Source organism: Anabrus simplex, chromosome 4 (assembly GCF_040414725.1).
Source record: "Anabrus simplex isolate iqAnaSimp1 chromosome 4, ASM4041472v1, whole genome shotgun sequence".
In the NCBI taxonomy this organism is placed as follows: domain Eukaryota; kingdom Metazoa; phylum Arthropoda; class Insecta; order Orthoptera; family Tettigoniidae; genus Anabrus; species Anabrus simplex.
Window position 1 is genome coordinate 429,142,463 of NC_090268.1, and position 21,114 is coordinate 429,163,576.

A 21,114-nucleotide genomic window follows, 5' to 3' on the forward strand; every position below is an offset into this window, starting at 1 on the left:
GCTGCACTTGAAATGTTAGCACTGTTGTGCAATTACATTATTTTATGAGACTGTTGTCTCCACGTGTTACTCGCGGCATGTCTGACGCGCTTCTCTGTTCCCTAGCCAGTCACTTGCGCCAGAAAACAGTCCCGGAAGCGAAGAGCTGCTCTCTATACACAATTTCAACAAATATAAATAAAATACTAAAATAATGTTAAGTTAAAACACAAATAAGTTATAAAATTACTGAAATATAATTGTGAATGCGATATGTGCAGTAACAACTTGATAGGTTGCGTTTCCCACTCATTGGGGATTGCCAGCACTCCAATATTGGCGGCTGACTGTACCAATATTGTAGAATCACGATTCAACCGAGAGTGGAATTTCCGAAAGAATTCTGCATCTTTTCCAGAACCCTTAATAGCCAGTGACATAAATTCAGTAGTGTTTCGAAAGTCCGCTCTTGGAGCTCTTGATTTAACTGTAAATGGTAGAGATTATATTTATGCACCTACTATTCGTAGTACGGAAGCCTGGCTGATATTGTCTGTGTATTCGTGTATGACTATTGCGAGCTGTGTCCATAACAGCCTCTTCATTCTCACCGGACGTTATGGTCTTCTGTCGGACAGGTGGTACCCCTGTTTTTCATAAATATCTTTAAACACGACGCAAAGCTTTTGCAGTCTGACAGGCTCCAAGCATCTCAGATATAGATTGGCCGCTCACATAACCACCTAAAATTTACTTTTTCAACAACGAAAAGTTATGTATCCTTTGTGTGTATCAATCTTTTATGTTACCTCGCTTAGGGCAGTGAAGCTCAAAGATTACTGGGTGATAACCATTTTGACTTTACCTCTAAAGTAGGCAAGAAAAACTATCATTCTCTTTTAAAATATAGCGCTAATAGTAACTGTGATTTTTTGCTGATAAACCCTTAAAGATGGATAGATACAAATACAGATTATAATCTAGAATCTGACCTGTTGTTCTGCTTATAATCTGCAGGTCTTTCATGTTATGTTAAATGAAGCAACGATGAATCAAGCTGCAGTGAATCAAGTACACCTCATTCTCATTCTCACATAATGCACATAAATGGTGTTCCGACATAAATTATCACTATTGTCCCACTCCGGTAGTGCAAAAAAAGAAGGGGAGAGGGTGAATAGGTTCGGTTGAAGGCCACTCCACTACCGAAAAGGAGGGGAGGTGGTGAAGGGGTAGTGTTGAAGACCACCCCGGTACTGAAAAGGAGGGTAAGGGGTGAAGGGATAGTGTTGAAGGCTACTCTAGTACTGAAAAGGCGGGGAGAGTGTGAAGGTGTTGTGTTGAAGTCCACTCCAGTACCGAAAAGGCGGGAAGGTGGTGAAGGGGCAGTGTTGAAGACCAACCCAGTACTGAAAAGAAGGGTAAGGGGTGAAGGGGTAGTGTTGAAGGCCACCCTAGTACTGAAACGACGGGAAGAGAGTGAAGGAGTAATGTTGAAGGCCACTCCAGTACTGAAAAGGCGGGGAGGAGTGAAGCTGTTATGTTGAAGGCCACTCCAGTACTGAAAAGGAGGGGAGAGTGTGAAGGTGTTGTGTTGAAGGCCACTCCAGTACTGTAAAGGAGGGGAGAGTGTGAAGGTGTTGTGTTGAAGGCCACTCCAGTACTGAAAAGGAGGGGAGAGTGTGAAGGTGTTGTGTTGAAGGCCACTCCAGTACTGAAACGACGGGAAGAGAGTGAAGGAGTAATGTTGAAGGCCACTCCAGTACTGAAAAGGCGGGGAGGAGTGAAGCTGTTATGTTGAAGGCCCCTCCAGTACTGAAAAGGAGGGGAGAGTGTGAAGGTGTTGTGTTGAAGGCCACTCCAGTACTGTAAAGGAGGGGAGAGTGTGAAGGTGTTGTGTTGAAGGCCACTCCAGTACTGAAAAGGAGGGGAGAGTGTGAAGGTGTTGTGTTGAAGGCCACTCCAGTACTGTAAAGGAGGGGAGAGTGTGAAGGTGTTGTGTTGAAGGCCACTCCAGTACTGAAAAGGAGGGGAGAGTGTGAAGGTGTTGTGTTGAAGGCCACTCCAGTACTGAAAAGGAGGGGAGAGTGTGAAGGTGTTGTGTTGAAGGCCACTCCAGTACTGTAAAAGAGGGGAGAGTGTGAAGGTGTTGTGTTGAAGGCCACTCCAGTACTGAAAAGGAGGGGAGAGTGTAAAGGTGTTGTGTTGAAGGCCACTCCAGTACTGTAAAGGAGGGGAGAGTGTGAAGGTGTTGTGTTGAAGGCCACTCCAGTACTGAAAAGGAGGGGAGAGTGTGAAGGTGTTGTGTTGAAGGCCACTCCAGTACTGAAAAGGAGGGAAGGTGTTGTGTTGTGTTGTGTTGTGTTGTGTTGTGTTGTGTTGTGTTGTGTTGTGTTGTGTTGTGTTGTGTTGTGTTGTGTTGTGTTGTGTTGTGTTGTGTTGTGTTGTGTTGTGTTGTGTTGTGTTGTGTTGTGCTGTGTTGTGTTTGTTGTGTTGTGTTTGTTGTGTTGTGTTGTGTTTGTTGTGTTGTGTTGTGTTTGTTGTGTTGTGTTGTGTTGAAGGCCGCTGCAGTACTGTAAACGAGGGGAAGACAGTGAATGGGAAGTGGTGAAGGCACAGTGTGTATATTACCAGTACTCTACATCCACCACCGTGTCCGTTTCAATCACAAAAAACTTATAGCTGGTTGTCTACCTGCATCAATATGTTAAGCGAGGAGGTGCTTTGTTCATATCGGGACACTATTTCTGTGCATGCGTGTACCAGCATTCAAGGTCTTTAAATTTAGGTTAGGTGAGGACAGGAAAATACGGAAAGAGAGGTTAACGCTTCGGGTGTGCATCAGATATTAACTCTGAGGCCCCTCGGACCAAGACTCTTCTCTTATATACTTACAGGTTCCTCAACCAAAAACTAAACTGATATTCAGGTTAACAGCAGATAAAATTAACGATTAGAATGAAGTACTATCGAGATATTATTACCATTTTACTTCAACGAGAAACATAATTTGTCAACGGTACAGATATAATACACACGTACATGTTACATACAGCACAGAGTTAAGAAGTTGGAAACCTTAGATTTGAGGCAGCACAAACGCCTTCTGGGTTAAACATGTAAGCAACGAGCAGGTTTTACAATTGGAACGCAGTAAAAGAAACTCAAAATCAGAAATATATTCTTGGGTCATAAACTTCGAGGCGAGGCATACAAGGTTCTGCGATGGGGAAGGTGGTTAAGATGACTATCTTCCTTTAGCAGTATTAAAACTGGACTGGTATAAAGAATATATTTACTATTTTAACAGCTCTGCTCAAGCTTATTCATCTAATGTCATTCCACGTCATTTCTCCACTGAAAGCTCGAAAAATACCACATAGTCGAGCATGTCGTCTCCTTTCTCCCAATTCTTCCCAGACCAAAGTTCGCAACATTTCTGTAACACTACTCCTTTGCGGAAACCACCCAGAACAAATCGCGCCGCTTTCCTTTGGAACTTTTCCAATTATCGTATTGAGTGGACCCAGTGTGGGTCTCATACACTGGAACCATACTCTAGTTTCAGTCTTACCGGGGACTTATACGCCCTCTCCTCTACATCCTTATTACAACCTTTAAATACTCTCATAACCATGTGAAGAGATCTATAAACTTTCTTAACTACCTCGTTAATATGATTATTATCGTCTAGGGGCTTACAGTATTCCGTATGAGGTACCATCACCCCATCAACAGTGTAGTTAAAACTGAGTGAACTTTTCTTCTTGGTGAAATTAACAACTAGGCTTTTTAATCCCATTCACCATCACAGCATTGTGTAAGTCCCCCTGCGGTCGTTCATGATCCTGCAACCCTTTCACTGCTCTATACAGTACTGGCATAACATCAGCACAAATACACCTAGCCTTGTGTCTGATTTCAGTTGTTTACTCATATCATTTATGTACATACGAAAACATAAAGGCCCAACAACGCTGCATTGCGGGACCGCCCTCTTAGTCATTACAGGATCACATAACACTTGTATGTATATGTTCAGTCCCAAGCTGGTTTGATGCTCAGTAGCTCCACCCTTAGCTGTCATAGACGGCATAGCCCTACTAGGAAAGTGAGGAGTAAGGTAGTTTCCCTTTGCTTTCCTCACTGGGCCAAAATATATTATTACATAACAGCCTGCCAAACTCACTGAAATTCATCCACCAACGGACCCCATGAGCAACATTTACTCACCATACATAGCATGGAGTGGCCGCATGAGGAATGGCTTTGCTAGCATCGCTCATACCTGTCATTTTCAAATTGTCAAAGCCAAGGATAAGACTCGGACAGATCAATGAAAGTAACAAAATTGTTGTATAACATAACCTGCAAAGGTAGATTTTTTTTCTATTTGCTTAACGTCGCACCGACAGAGATAGGTGTTGTGGCGGCGATGGGATAGGAAAAGCCTAGGAATAGGAAGGAAGCGGCCATGGCCTTAATTAAGGTACAGCCCCGGTATTTGCCTGGTGTGAAAATGGGAAACCACGGAAAACCATCTTCAGGGCTGCCGACAGTGGGGCTCGAACCCACTATCTCCCGATTACTGGATACTGGCCGCACTTAAGCGACTGCAGCTATCGAGCTCGGTAGAAAATATTTCACCAACTCTAATTGTCTGACGTCAATTTTCTAGAAATTTAGCAATCCATTCGACCACTCTTTTGTCTACTCCAATATCCCTCAGTTTCATCAGCAATCTCCCATAATCTACCATATGTAAAAATTGATAGGTCAATAGCGAGACAGTCCATTTGACCTCCTGAATCTAAACTATCAAGATTTAGTAGAGATGTGAATTATACATTAATCTCCTGTTATTTCAGTGGAGTCTGTCATGAAACACCTGAGGATGTATTTAGTAATTCAATATACTACCAATATATAAATTGCCCTGATAAAATTATTTTTTATTTCCAATATTAGTAGGTACAGCAGTTAAGGAGAGTTGACTGCATGCATACATGATAAAGACGCATGTCGTGATTAGTTACCTTGCAGGGAGTGCTCAAAGAAGTGAAGAGGAATCCAAACAACTTTCATTAAAGATTAAATACTCTAAAACGGATTAAAATTTTAGGCACAATGTAGGCTATTTAGTTATACTTGCTGTATGTTGACCAAAGTAGTGGTGGTGGTGATAATTGTTTTTAGATGAAGTACAACTGGACAGGCATGCTCTGTTAATAATCAGTGCTAAGAAAATATAAAGGTCATGAAATCCTTGAAAATGAAAGATTCCCTAGGATTCGCTTTCTTCATACGGCCGGCGTTGGAAATTAACAAGAGTTGACCAAGGAAGGTCAAATAGGATAGATGAATTTTTTGCATTTTGCTTTACGTCGCACCGACACAGATAGGTCTTATGGCGACGATGGGACAGGAAAGGACTGGGAATGGGAAAGAAGCGGCCGTGGTTTTAAGTAAGGTACAGCCCCAGCATTTGCCTGGTGTGAAAATGGGAAATCACGGAAAACCATCTTCAGGGCTGCTGACAGTGGGGTTCGAACCCACTTTCTCCCGGATGTGAGCTCACAGCCAAGGATAGATGAAAGTGAGGAGCCTGTCACAAGTAAACGGAAGCAATGCCAGGATTCAGCTAAGGGCCGCTTGGTAGCCAACCCATGCTCCCTATTTAAGAGAGCCTGGAGTCCCTTTAACTCGCCTTTTTCGACAGGCAAGGATTATCGCAGCACCCCCATCCACAGAGGGAGACTAAAGTTACAATGTGCTATAAAGTTAAAACTAAATTAGTAAGTTCGGTAATGTGAACCAAAGCAGATTTTTCAGTCAAAATTAAATGAAAAGGATGTTGGGTGGCTAAATAATGCCAAATAATAATGAGAAATGCAATTAAGAACAGAATTCAGTCCAAATTTTCAGCCAATGGTACGATGATAAACGGGGTTGAAAGTAAGGTTGTGAGTTTCACTAATAGGAAAAGTCCTCCCCGTTTTAATTACTGCGTTGATGGGGTGAAAGATCCTTATTGAGGACCGCTGAAAGTGACTACGTATTAATGTAAGGAAAGATCTTCAGTTAATTAATCACCTAAACGAGATTGTACGTAAAGGGTACAGATCTCTGCACATAGTTGTGAGGGTAATTAATAACCATATTAATAATATTAATAATAATAAACCCACTATCGGCATCCCTGAAGATGGTTTTCCGTGGTTTCCCATTTTCACACCAGGCAAATGCTGGGGCTGTACCTTAATTAAGGCCACGGCCGCTTCCTTCCAACTCCTAGGCCCTTCCTATCCCATCGTCGCCATAAGACCTATCTGTGTCGGTGCGACGTAAAGCCCCTAGCAAAAAAATAATAATAATAATAATAATAATAATAATAATAATAATAATAATAATAATAATAATAATAATAATAATAATCAATAGGTCTTCACATCTCCTTCAAAAAAATTACAATTATGACAAACAGCAAACCCCCACATAAACACCTCAAAGTCGAAGAACAAAAGATTGAATTAGTTAAGCAATTCAAATATCTCAGAGAACGGATTAGTTGAAATGATGTGGACTGCAAATCAATGGCATCCGTGAAAAATAAACCTGAAACCGGCCTTCCGACTAGCAAAAGATACATATAACAAGAAATCCCCTTCGTGGGCTACAAAATTAAATATTATAAAACAGTGATTAAACCAGTACTAAACGCAGCAGAAAATCTAAACATGAATTTCAAAGACCATATGGAGAAACTCGAGCTAAAAGAAGGAACATTTTAAGAAAGATCAGAGAAAAAAAATTTCGGGATGACAATATAATACTCATCAACAACGAAACACCCTACAAGAAAATTGAAAAATTCTCAGATACTACGCGGGAAAGAAGAGTAAATTTTTACTCTCATCTTCTAAGAATGAACTCTAATAGATCAAGCAAACGAATCTTTGACTTCCTCCGTATCCGCAAAACAATACCCAACTGGTTTGACGAAATTGAAAAAGACCTAGTAGAATTAATATTTACAGAAATTCGCTACATAATCAAACATCTAAAATATTTATTTATTGGTGCCAGGGGTACCAATATATACAAGCAAAAGATAGTGATTATATGTACTGAATATGAAAATAAACTTGAGCAAATTAATCACACACAGTTACAAATTAATCACTTGAAAAAATGAAGTATAACACATGAAGGAACATAAATAAATAAATGTACCAAGATCAACAGCTATAGTAATAACTAAAGACGAAAATATAAGGTTACAGGACAAATCTATATTAAAAACCTAACCTATTATCTAGGAAGATGAAAGGAAACAAAGATAAGAAATAATGAAGAAATGCTGAACACTACGGGAAAGAACAACACGCAGTGAAATGATTGATTCAACGGAATCCAAAGAGGGAGAAACGAAAGAGGAAGGAAATTATATTTTAAAAAATAATAAAAACAATAATTTGTTTTAATTATTCTGGAAACGTTAGACATGTACTTTCATTCTTACTCTTACCCAGGCTAAACATGCAACACTGTAAATAAAAACTACTGATGATAATAAGATGCAAAAATATTAAAAATAATAACAGCAATTGTATTAATAAAGTAATCAAAGCTTGAGATATTAAGGAATAATCATATCATATACTGTATAATAAATTATATAATCTGTATAAAACACATAGTACATGGAGATAGAACATTTGAATAACAAGTACCAGATACAGTAATTAAATAAAATTTAAATTAAATAACATACCGAAATATCGCTTTCGATTGAGATGTAAAGGGAAGGAATAGGAATAATATGAAGAAGAATGATCTGTGAAAGGATGTCATAAGTAGATGAGTCATTCATGTTTACCTAGTAATTCGACACAGACATGTTTTAAAGGTGAGTTCATTGACATGCTTCTGACCTCTACTGTAGGCCTCCGGTCATTCTGTGTACGGGAGGGGATAAACACATGGTCCTGCAGAATCCAGTATTTTTGTCATGGTCGGTAGAGAAGAGTTTGATGCGACACGGAGATGGGCTTGTTTAGAAATTTTAAGAATATTATGGATGGATGGATGGATGGATGGATGGATGGATGGATGGATGGATGGATGGATGGATGGATGGATGGATGGATGGACGGACGGACAGAAGTGCTATTTTACCGGAATGTTTATTATGATTCAATACTGATTGTTAATGTGATATTTGCAAAGTTAGCTGAATTATTGTAATGAATGAAAAGGATTCTAAAAATTTCAAAAACCATTCAATTAAATATTAAAAGAAGAACATGGACTATTGGCATACTACAGCACTGTCACGGAATATTTTCTAGCATGCTTATATCGAAGAATGTCGAATATTTTCTTTGTTATTTCACAGACTGAACAAAGGCTTCATGGACTGGTTTCTAAAAACTGCAAGGATAACTTGCAGAGGATATAAAGTATCTTCTTTATTCACCGTAATAAGTGCGGAAAGACTAATATTGTATCTTGATGGTAAAATATTTTTTTATTGAATACATATTCCTCAGTACACATTTTCTGAAAATTCTTATATCACCAGATCATTGTGCAGTTACAGCATTTGTTCGCAGATTACATCCTTTCTTGCATCACATGCTTTGTTGGACGTACCTCTACGGGATGATGAATTCAGTATCACACAATTGTCTTGATCGTTTGGATAGTTTTGTATCCAGCCGAAGAAGTCTGTTGAGTTCATCTTCTGACCTGTAAATGGAAGTATAAATTGTTACCGTACTGTAAGGTAGCGGTGAAATTTTTCATAATTACTGTGCATGAAAGGATGGTGAGTTCCGTATAGCTGTAGCTATAAAGTGATTAAAGCATCACGGCATGGCGGAAGGAAAAGAAAAAGGAAACTACAGGAACTCATTCACTGTTTGATTTATAATATATGAATTCTGTTTCTAACACTAAGGCTGTAAAATTACATAAATTTTCACTATCTGTGGAAGCCATTTAGTTGTCTCATCGAGCGACTGTGAAAGGAATTTACGAATGTGAATTTTTCTTTCATTCTGATTCCGAAATTCCACCAATGGGAGACCATAAGGAGACGACGGGACCCCGCTGAATCTGGAAAATATTCCACTTACATGAGCCACATTTTCTATTTTAGTTCCTTAATCTAACATGACTAAGGAACTGCTGCTCTCTACAGAATGAAATTGTGTAACCCTAGGTATGTTTTCTAATTCCAGCATAGCATTCCTCTTTCTTCAGTCGATATATTCCTCATACTGCGAATAGAATTCAATGAGTTATGGAGATGAGTAAAGTCGTGTTACCGAGGTAATACGCTAACTGTCAAAAAGAGATAATGTAGTAACAATAGTTGGAGGAAAGAAGACAGAATAAGCAACAAACATTTGATGAACATTCTTCTTGCTGACTGTTTAGAGCCAAGAGAGGTGAATTCTAAGGAAAGACTATGAAACACCATTGTGGAGGGTAAGATACATGAAGGACAAGGATGGTATAGAATTTAATGTCCTGGAACTCAGAGGTGCAGAAGAATAGAAATAAGTAGCCTTGGATTAAGAAAGGAAATTTACGGGAAGCGCTTGGGTAATCAGAGAGAGATCTTCGGATAAAACTAGCTTCTTTAAATGAAATACGTAGTAGAGACATTAAGTTCGTGGACTGGTGTGGAGAGTTTAAAAAGCAGGATGTTGTCGTGACAGTCCTTCTCTAGTCCCTGCAAGGGGCAGTTGCATGCATAAAGCATAAATAGAACCACAGTCTCTGTTGTGAAGGGTAGTCGAAAGTCAGCGGCGGAACTTGAAAATGTAGTTTGAGCTACGGATACATTTTAAGTTCTGCTAAAATATTAGGCAAAACCGCTAGGAAAACGTTTGAGATGATCAAGTTGAAATCACCCAGATCACCACGATAGGAAAAAGACGGGAAAAGACTGGTCAAAGGAGTATGTGATTCTCGAACTGTTAGTGCCAGACCAAGGACTTATCGACTGCAGTAAGTACACACGTGTATACTGTGTTGCCTACCTGTATGTGCCAATCCAACAAGTTATTGAGTGTGAACCATGCTGCCTACACAGTAGGAGCCAGTACACGAACTTATTGACTGTAGTATTATATTATCACACTGGGAATTCCTTCGATTATTTCTAGAGTTAGGGGATATTTAACAAAATTCACTATTTTGTCCAACTAAATTATGGTCACTGACAACGAAAATGTCTTAAGGTGTTACTAACATTTGAAGAGAATGACTTGAAAATCCTTTCAAAGTAATGTTCTCGACTCTGAAGGATGCTATTCACAGTATAGCATTGTACTTTTCTCGTATTGATATTTTTTTTTGCTAGTGGCTTTACGTTGCACCGGCACAGATAGGTCTTACGGCGACAATGGGATAGGAAAAGCGTAGGAGTTGGAAGGAAACGGCCGTGGCCTTAATTAAGGTACAGCTCCCAAATTTTCCTGGTGTGAAAATGGGAAACCACGGAAAACCATAATCAGGGCTGGCGACACTGGGATTCGAACCCACTATCTCCCGGTTGCAAGCTCACAGTCGCGCGCCCCTAACCGCACGGCCAACTCGCCCGGTCGTATTGCCTACAACCCATCCTCCCTCTTGATACTATCTTCCTTCTCTTTCACCGAGAGTCGATATTTGAAAGTTAAGACTATGCTAAGCACAATTACTTATCTTCCTTCGCATGTCCCGGTAAAGGTCAGCTGTACAGTGTGGGGCATGGTGACCAGTGGTTCATTACAGTCTATGAATTGGTGATACAAACTCCAACACGCCGGAAAGGAAATCAGGGTCGTATATTAAATAATTGACTAACTAATAAATACATGAGTAAGTGAATAAATAAATAAATCTATAAATAAATAAATAGCTATTGTCAGAGAATATCGAATGCAAGTTCTCAATTTGGATGAGATAGCAGTGAAAACCGGCCTGCAGATATCGTTTGAAAAGACCAATTTCATGACCAACATTAATAATAGAATTTAATGCAGCCAATGGCGAAGAAATAAATACAATATCGTACATTGCTCCTTCGCTACAAAATGATGTCAACGACGTTGCTCTTTCCGTACACTCTCGAAGATGGTACCGATCGCAATGTTTCTTGCACAATTTGCAAGTACAGTCATTAGTAGGGTCGTGATGTCTTGTCGCATATTTTGTGATGGAATCCATGTACAGCGAATCGCGTCATGATATGTCGCAGGTCGTAATTTCGACGTTGCCAATTTTGAGTCACCATAGCATCCGTGATGTAAAACGTGCTCCATATTTCTTTCTTCTTGTCCTGTACTTCTTTTAAGGCACTCTGATACACAGGTGTAGAATTTAATAATATCCATTCTCGAAGATCCTCTATAAAGAACCTTTCTCTCACCAGCTCATATGGGCCGATGACCTCGATGTTAGGCCCCTTTAAACAACAAGCTTTAAACAACAAGCACCAGCTCATATACCAACCGTGAGGGGGTAAATTTAGATACGCTGAGTACTCTTTTTAGATACATTGCCTTGATCTTTTCCAATTCCAGAAGATTGCTGTTAGAAAGATGGTCCCATATTAGATGTAATCCGTAACTCACAATATGCGAGATCTTCACTCTAAATAGCTTTATCGTTGTATCCACAGAGAGGTTCCTTATGTCTGAAATGTCGTGCATTGCTATTATAGCAGTTGCGACCTTGTCCTTGATGTGAAGTGTGTATGTGGTTCCTGTAGTCTGTAGCGTCATTCCGAAGTATTTAAAGGATGCGACCGTCGTTAATCTTTCGTTCCTATAATAAATTGTGTCATGTGATGGAATTCTTCCCCCTCTTCTGAATGTCATAACATTCATAACTACTGTCTTATTCGCATTCAGCTGTAGGTAGTTTCTGCCGACCCATTCCACTAATCTATTGAAGGCTGCTTGCAGATCTGCATGAGATAATGACGCAATCGCCATGTCATCCGCGTAAACATATATTTTTACATTACTGGAATTTACTGTTGTTAATGCGTCCTTGGTCGCTATGTTAAACAGGATCGGACTCAGTGGGTCCCCCTGAAGCACTCCAGTCGTTTGCTCTATTGGAATAGATTTTGTCAGATTGTCATCAATCTGTACGTAGTTTTCTGCGAGTATGTTTCGTATCAGAACTATGAGATATGTATCACTTTCCAAGACATGCTCCAGTCTTTCCAACAGTAACATTCTATTGATTGAGTCAAAGGCCTTTGAAAAGTCTATGAAAGCTACATGTAATTTTCCTTTTGGGTTTCTCGTCGTTCCCTGTATGTCATCTTGTAGACACTTAACTGCTTGTAGAGTAGATCTTCCCTTGAGAAAACCAAATTGCTCCTCGGGTATTTTACAGTCCACGAGGTCAGTCAATCTATTTGCGATAAGCTTTGTCAGTATCTTGACCAGAATGCATTCTAAAGCGATACCCCGATAAGTATCGGGGTCTCCAGTATTTCCTTTCTCCTTGCAAAACATTTTTAGAGTGGCGTAACTCCATCTGTCAGGGATGGTTCCTCGTATAGAGCAATGATTCATGATGGCTGTCCAAATCGCGTTGAGCACTGTTAAGGTTTGTTTAAGATGTTCATTGAAAATATTATCTGGACCACAAGCCTTTCCATCTTTACTCTGCAGAATGGCCGCTTCTACTTCGTCCTCTGTGAACAGCTGGATATTTAAATCTGTTTCATTAGTATTTCTCCTAATCGGTCGGGAGTCCCTTGCTTGCAGTACCTTGCCAAAATGTGATGTCCTTGTTTCCATTGCCATGTGCCTCGGAAATTTCGGTTGCAGAGCCTTATATGGGTTTTCTCCTGCCTTTCCTACCAATTGGATTTCCATTTGACGCTGATACGCTTCCTTAACTATCTTCTTGTTAAATCTCCTTAATGTCGAATAATTTTGTACGTTTGTGTCAGTTTTTGTACGAGTCACTGCATCAATGGCATTTCTTCTTGCCTCATAGCAAGTAGCATTAAACCATGGTTTAGCTCTGCGTTTATGTGATATTGCTAATTCCTTTGAATTTTCTAACAATTTTTCCATTCTACGCATTACTTCGTTCAAATCTCCATGTTGTATTATGTTTAGTAGATCCGGTGCTTTTGCTACTTCCTCTACTAGACGGTCACTATTAATCGTTCAGGGATTTTTCTTTCGTTGTGGTTGGAAGTCTACATTGTTTCTTACGTCCGTGATGAAAGTCGTCTCGACTGGTAAGTGCTTTCTGATAATTACATCTTGAAGTACTATATGTTTGATGAAGTGAGGTCCCTTTATGTTTAAAAAGACAAGATCTATTGTACTGCTCCCATTATGTGAGAAGTATGTGTGTTTGTCTGGATCATTGAGAAGGGATAAACCCTCTGCTTCCAGAAAATCTAGTATGAGTTTTGTCTTTGTGGACTCACGATCTATCCTGCAGTTCATATCACCGGCTAGTATGAGAGACTCGTTCTTATTTATATTAAGGAAGGCGGTGCTTCACTCCTCTATAATAGTCCTGTCGTGGGTGTCTGGTGGAAAGTAGACCCCCATTGTGGTGCACTGTGCAGTTTTAACAACCAATACATTGTCTGTTTTATAAGTCAGTTCAAAAGGGCGATATACTTGGGCACATGTGTTGGCGACGCAAGGATTATTGGGGCGCCCAAAGGGAGGAATAACGTGCCTTATGAACCCAAGTATGACCAACATTAAAGAAGCTCCAAAATACTTAATGACAACAAAGGACAATAAGATAAATAAAGTTGTTAAATTCAAGTCCCTTGCTGAGATACTTCAGCCTAACGGGCTCGATAAAAAAGGAAACTCTAAGAGAGCCATAAAAGCACATACAACAAGAGAGCGATTTCTATTAGAACTAAACTATTACACCATCCCGTATGCCTGTATGTTTCATAATTCTTAGGACTGACAACCAGAAACAAACATTGTTATATCTAGAAAGAAAGAAAGATTTTAAGAAAAACTCTTGGATCAAAAAGATGTGCCGACAGATACCGATTGCGCACTAACAAAGATGTATATTAAACGTGCAGCAGGATTTAAGATACAATACGCAAACGAAGTGTTAAATTCGATGGAAATATTTCAAGAATGCCCAACGGCAGACTGACTAAGACTTTTTTAACTATTTGAACAAGCCCAATAGGAAAGGCAACTCTGGTGACAAATTGCTTGTTACCACCAAGAAGGACGTGCAAGGAATGAACATCATGGATCAAGACATCCACAGCAGAGCCACTTCCAGGAACAAGATACATAAATAAAAATTGTGTTCCTTACATACATCTCAGCGTTCAGTCTGCAAGCTTCTATGAAATAAACAAACATCTCCACAATATCTGTAACTAACTCTGCGGCCTCAATTTAATTCTACACCTCCTATTACTAAATCATTTAAAACTGAAAATTTACATCATCAATTTAGTGTCCCTCTTCTACCCTCAACCTCCCTGATCGAGCCCATTACTCTCCTTCTCCATTCGCCTCAGATCACCCAATCCTAAAGCCGCATTATGCGTACAACCCCGTCTATCGACTTTATTCCTAACGTGGCTTTCATCTCCTTATTTAGAGCCCCAACCTGAGTGGCTTAGACTGTTACGTCCTTTCTGAGTCCTAGTTGGTAGGTTCGTTCCTGGCTCAGTCCGGTGGTATTTGAATGTGCTGAAATATGACACCCCAGCGTCGTTAGATTTACCAGCATGAAAAAGAACTCCTGTGAGACAAAATTCCTGCAACTCGGCATCTCAGTAAACCGTAAAAGTAGTTAGTGGGGGCGTATAGTTCCCGTATTTCCTCCTGATTCATACAGAATTCTTCCAGTTAGATCATTATCGCTGGAGAAATATATATATATATATATATATATAACACGAAAATAAACATGCTGTGAAGAAAACTAGTCTAAGTCTTACCGGTACTTCTACTGCACTGAACATGTGAACACCCCTACACCACGTCGCGGACAGCCAGCAACCTCTTACAGGCCACCAATCACCCGGCTAACATTCACCCTAGCCTGCCCCTCTCCACTCCTGACTACCGAATCCAGTAGCAAAGGAGGCTATCATATAAAATTCTTGCCAGTTCAAGTCTCTGTACCTACCTCATAAATTCCAGTTGAATTGACGCTCACCGGCCTTACGGATCGCCACTAAGAGCTGGTTTACATTCGCTCTTCATGTTCGTCCCCTTGTATCTTCCAATGCTCCTACAATCTTTTCAGATAGGTATTTCTACTGTCTAAATATCTACTGTCTAAAATCGTGTGGAAGAAGAACCATTAGCATTAAATGAATCGCTGATTCCAGAAACAACACTTGTCCACAAATTGTCGATTTTGAGTTAAGGGTGCGGCACTGTTCTGTGAGGATAGCTCTATCGGTTGGTAAAGTGAAATGGCACTTGTTCCGCAATCGATATCGGAGTTTTGCACCAGCATAATTTACAAAGTGAGCACAGAAAGAGCAATTGTCGTGGAGAAGTGTTGTTTCTATACTCAGTGTTGGTAGAAGTTAAATAAGTGAGAAAGAGCTCTCGCACTGATTCTCCTGCGGCGAAGAGAGTAAACCGCATTTAGCTCATTATCGTGCAACATGTCTTCTAATGAATCAATGCGAGATTGCTGGACATTAAAACGAAAGGAGGGAGTGAGGAATGTGGAATGTCAACACGAGAAGATTAAAAGGTTATGTACTAAAGGGCAGGAGCACGAGAACTTCAGTGGGAAAATAGTGCTGAAGAAACAAATTGGTGATGATTGCAAGTAGGTAACTCTAACCATTATACATTTTATGTACACTTTTGCGTTGATTAGTAATAAGAAAAATGCTGGCATTGCTAGTTCACATAGAATATTTTTCTCACTTTTCAGATGTTCTCGACGGGTCATTTAAGAAAATTAATGAAAACACAAGGATAGAGATCTTCGCTCATTTTTATGAAATGCGCTCAAAGAATGCTCACAGCTGTTATCTCCAAGGACTGATTACTGTCGAAGGTATTGAAAGAAGACGTTCGCTAAAAGGAGAAAATGATTTTAATAACTGGCTTAGATAGCGAAATTTCAGGTATTCTGTGAATTGTAATACCGGAAAAGTGGCGTGACGAACATGAGATTAGCAAACTACCCGCACTCGGCAAGACACCTACCGTTCAGGCAGTGCGAAAAGTGGTTGAGAAATAAATGCTATTGTTGAACATATTTACTATTACCCTCAAAAAGTAACCCATTGTGGCTATCGAGAACGTCATTATTTGTACGAACAGCATAATGTGAAAGCTATGTGTGAACATTTTCAAGTGAAATATGACGACATAGCTGAAAAATACGAGTATTTTATGAAAAAATTCAGCGAGAGATTTTCACTCTGTTTCGGGCACCTGCGCCAAATGTGAAGAACTGTTAACTAAAACGAAAAATACAATGCTTAGTGACACAGTGAAACGGGTAGCTGCTGCAGAACTCGTCGTGCACAAGAGACGGGCAGCTAAGATTTATTTTCGCATTAGTGAAATTATAGAGAAATGCATTGATAATGAGGAATTATCAGGAATTGCTATTGACTTCATGCAAAATCTATGCCTACCAACCATACTAGTTCAAGTTCGTCAACGTACTGTGAATTTCTTTAATATACACTACCTGAAGACGGTGATTCAAAATTCTACGTTTACCATGAAGGAACAGTAAAAAAAACGATTGTGTTGTGTTCATTATTATTAGATTTCATGACAAACAATATCCCAAAAAGCATTAAATATTTGCATGTCTTTTCAGATGGTTGCACACGGCAAAATAGGAATCATACCGTCGTAAGGTTTTTCCTGGCTTTGGCATCCTCAGAGCAATTCTTCACTATTAATCGTTTTTCTGTTAGTGGACATTCATTTTTACCCTATGATATGGAATACGCGGTAGTGAAGAGAAGAATTCGCTCACTCGATAGAGTGTACCATATCAAGCAATTTGTTGAAATGATTGCAAACGCAACTTCAAACTTTAATAAGTTCCAAGTGAAGGTAATTTCACTAAGCGATATTCTTTCACTCAAAAACTGGTGGCCTAGATTTTACGAAAAGAATATCCTCCATCCGTGGAGTCCCAGTAGTAAGGTGTCCAGGGATCAGAAGTAGTCATTTGTGGTGTCCAAATTCTTTGAATATGAATACAGAAGTAACACTTCTGGTACTGTGATTGGAAAGGTATTTATCCAAAGTACTGTCATGCACACTTTCCATCCTGGTATTTACTGTAACTCTTCAGTTCCATTTCCCGCAGGAAAAGCATGTAACACATGTGTGCCACTAAGTTCGGGACAAATTTCTAACATCAACGAATTAGAATTGTACATTCCAGATAATTTTCAGGCATTTTACACCACACTCTACAATTGGCCAAATGTTGAACGCGGAGATAGGGACCGTGAGTAGATCAAATGATTGCAGCACAGGGGTCTCTTCCCGCATTGCGCTCACTTGTTTCTCTCCCTGCCCGCCTTCTGCGTGACGTCATGTGGTATGAGACAGCGGTCACCCGTCCTGCTGACACGGATTACCACTACAGTCTAAAATGGTCATAACTTCTGAACCATTCATGCAAATAATGTCCTGACAAGGTTATTGTAATCCTTATAAAATACTGGAGGAGGTCAAATAATTTATTTTGATGTGAAACTCGAGGATAATATCGAAATATTTATTTAATTTTAAGGAGCTACATTTTTTTCCGCGGACTGTAGCATAAAATCGCTTCTAGAGGGCAGCCGGTTGGAAATAGGTTTGTGCCATCTGGGACTTTTTTGTAGAGGATCCTATGCTCTACATTTCGTACACTTACACTTGGGGTCTATCGTTGATGGTTCACGCAGCGTAAGCCAAGAAAGCAAGTGACCGACCGACCGATATTTTTATCTCTTTCTACGTATTTACTGTATATCGGATCACAGATATATAGTAATTTTATAGTGGTACATTACGTGAACAGTGTCCGTGTTGTCAGTATCTGAAGTAGAACCACTGTACTGATTAAAATGCAGTCAACATATTATGGAAACGTGTGTGGCGCTATAAATTGTCGGCACGTAAAAGAACTCCCGTGGGACAAAATTACGGCACCTCGAGTCTCAGAAAACCGTAAATGTTAGTGAGACGTAACACAAATAACATTATTATTATTTCGCATACTATAAAGACAACAACGACAACAACCATCATAGCCAGTTAGTTTGCTACTGTGATGGCATAACAATACTTCCTCGTCGGCAATGCTTGCTTATTGAAACACTTTGTAATAAACTCTTGAATATCTCCATTATTACAGCTCGTACGGTAAAAAGGTGTCAGATATAAATGACTGAATGAAAATCATATTTTCTATAATTATTGTTATGTGCTAATAGCCGGGCTGAGTAGCAACTCAAATGGTAGATCGCTGGCCTTCTTAGCCCAACTTGCCAGGTTCGATCCTGTTTCAGTCCGGTGGTGAAGGTGCTCAAAAACATAGTTAGTCGGACATAAAATCCAATAACATTAACATAATTATGTGCTAATAACTTATATTTCTGAATATATTTCGAAGGTCGTGAAATAATACAGTATCCGTGATCCGATATACAGTAAATACGAAGAAAGAGACAAAAATGTCGTGCGAGAAGAGACCTGTTACTTGATCTCGGTTATTTCGAAAGGGGGCCTCACACATCCCAGTCATGAGTGGTTAAAAAATATAGCCCACTTCGAAATTTCATTTGGTGTGTTTCACGGTAAGACTGTATTCAGATGCAAAAAAGTGAAAACTCTTACTTCTATTATTAAGTCAAAATTTCCAGTATTCCATGACAAAATAAATTGTCTCTACGTAAGGACCAGGACATTTATTAGGATATGGCATTTTAATGCAAAGAGTAAGGAGCTAGCACTGAGAAAATATGCCAATAAGAAGGCTAAGCTTTGGGCTGGTTCATCAAGTAATTAAGTCTCCTGACACGTACGTTTTAATAATTTAATATAATCCCATAAGGATGTCGATATGATGCATATTTTCCTATGCCATTTAATCTAAATATTTACTTCATCAGGAAATAAATTAATTATTTTGAGTTGCATGGCAATATTTTATTTCTTATCGTATTATATGTCATGTATTTGATAGTTGATGTTCTACCTGCTCAGCATGTGACGAAATTTAACGCATTTTCACGTTTTTAAATCTATTGGAAGTGCCGTTACTTATCGAATCGGACTAAACCAGACTATTATTTGATGAAAGATTGAGAAGATGTTTCACAGGCACGAGAATTCACAGGCTTTCTGTACTGCGACTATGTTCCTTACTCGCTATCGTTCACACCGCGTGACGTCAGAGCGCTCCAGCCAATGGAAGCTTCAACCGCCGGAGTAGCTTACCTTATATTCTAGTTACCTTGTGATTGCAGCGTAATGTAAAACAATGCGAGGACAGATTTAGTTTAAAATATGACTGCGCAACTTCATAAAGTTCATAAAATTAAAAGTTAAAAATTGAAAAATTTGCGGATAATATGCGTACTATGTTTCTGCTATTGTGCATTATTCAATAATATAATACCATATTAGACCAATATTAAAGCCACATTAATAAGTGAATGATTTCTGTATTAAAGTTGGTACAACGCTGGTCCAAGTCAGAGTCCCCACCAATTGAACTCGAACTACGAGCCGTGCGCTAGCGCACAGCTGGCTGAGCAGCAGGCAGAGTGCGACGTGGAACGTGTGACGTCACATCCCACCTTATATTGTCACAGTTGGATTACGTCAGCCGGTAGAACATTCGAAACTTTCCATTCTAATAACTTTTTGGGTCAAGATAAAATTAAGAGCAAAGCATTACCGTGTTAATCAATTTTATTTCCCCATTTTCACCTAGATGGAAGAGAATCCGACCAGAAACAAGGGAAATATTCAACAGGATATGATGACTTAAATTCCCACGATTCTTGTATAAAAGGAGGGCCAGTTAGCAGGTCAAAGTCAGTCATGTACCAGAGTCGAGACAGGATGGTCGGCTTGACCCGTTACGTAGATCAACCTCCCAAAAAACTACGATAACGGCAGTAAAATAAGGTCAAAACAAACTAACAGGTACTAAAGAGCTAGTTCGTCAAGAAAATAATAAACAGGAAGCGTAAACAGACACTCTCAAACATCACCAAAACCAACCAGAAGGAGACTTACCTTAATAGATGGAAGAGTGTATCTTAAAAACCCGCGGAAAGAAAAGCAGGAACCTGGTATCGAATTGCTATCTTTCTAAAAGAATAACACCAATCCTTTCGTAAAAATTGTAAATAGAATTTATTAAATAAATAAAATGATTGAAAATGGTAACAGAAAACGTCCACGTAGGAAAATAGAAAATTAAACAGTTAAAATTAAATTAGGTTATAACACCCAAAGAAAATTAACGTGATTAATTGTGGTCGACCACCGCACAAGAAAATGAATTAATCCTAACTTAAATTAATGGCATGGCGGCCCCATGATACTAGAGAAAATAGGATAATTAAAATAATATTTGTTTATAACAATTCTATTTTTTGAAGATAAAACGACTTTAACCACCGAGTTCTATCCAAGGGCAGGGATAACCAGGAGTCCAGGTAGAATAATCACGACAACACTTCACACAGGAGGTAAATAAAACAGAAAATAAATTTTGAAAATCACAAACGCGAGCAAGAAATTAAATAATGGCAAGGAGAAATCATTCAATTAAATAGAAACGTCACACAAGATAGTAAGTCCAGGGGAAATCAGAAAAAACCATCATCCACCATCAGATTATTTATAATCAACAATCACCATCATCAACCGTTGTCATAGTAACCCACGAACGCCATGAACAACGCAAAACCAAAGGTAACCACGGAAACAGAAGCCCGGAAAAGGAAAGAGAAAAGCATATTTTGGTCGAAAGGATCAAGAAAGAAAAGAAAAGTATTAAAACAAGACCGGGGAAATGAAATAAAACTACAGTTTCCTTGGTTAGAACTAAGTGGTTCGAAACTCAACCTAGTTGGGGTGAACTGAAAACCAG

General features: G+C 39.3%; 1 protein-coding gene across 1 annotated transcript in view; it reads right to left on the reverse strand.

Annotated features, from left to right (window-relative positions):
• Positions 1-7,742: 7,742 nt before the first annotated feature.
• LOC137500510 (uncharacterized) overlaps positions 7,743-21,114 on the reverse strand; it is an 81,131-nt gene continuing 67,759 nt past the window's right edge. The window contains exon 5 of the mRNA XM_068227433.1: positions 7,743-8,730. Coding sequence (XP_068083534.1) covers positions 8,576-8,730 — 155 coding nt within the window. The 3' untranslated portion in view covers positions 7,743-8,575. The remainder of the gene's footprint in view (positions 8,731-21,114) is intronic.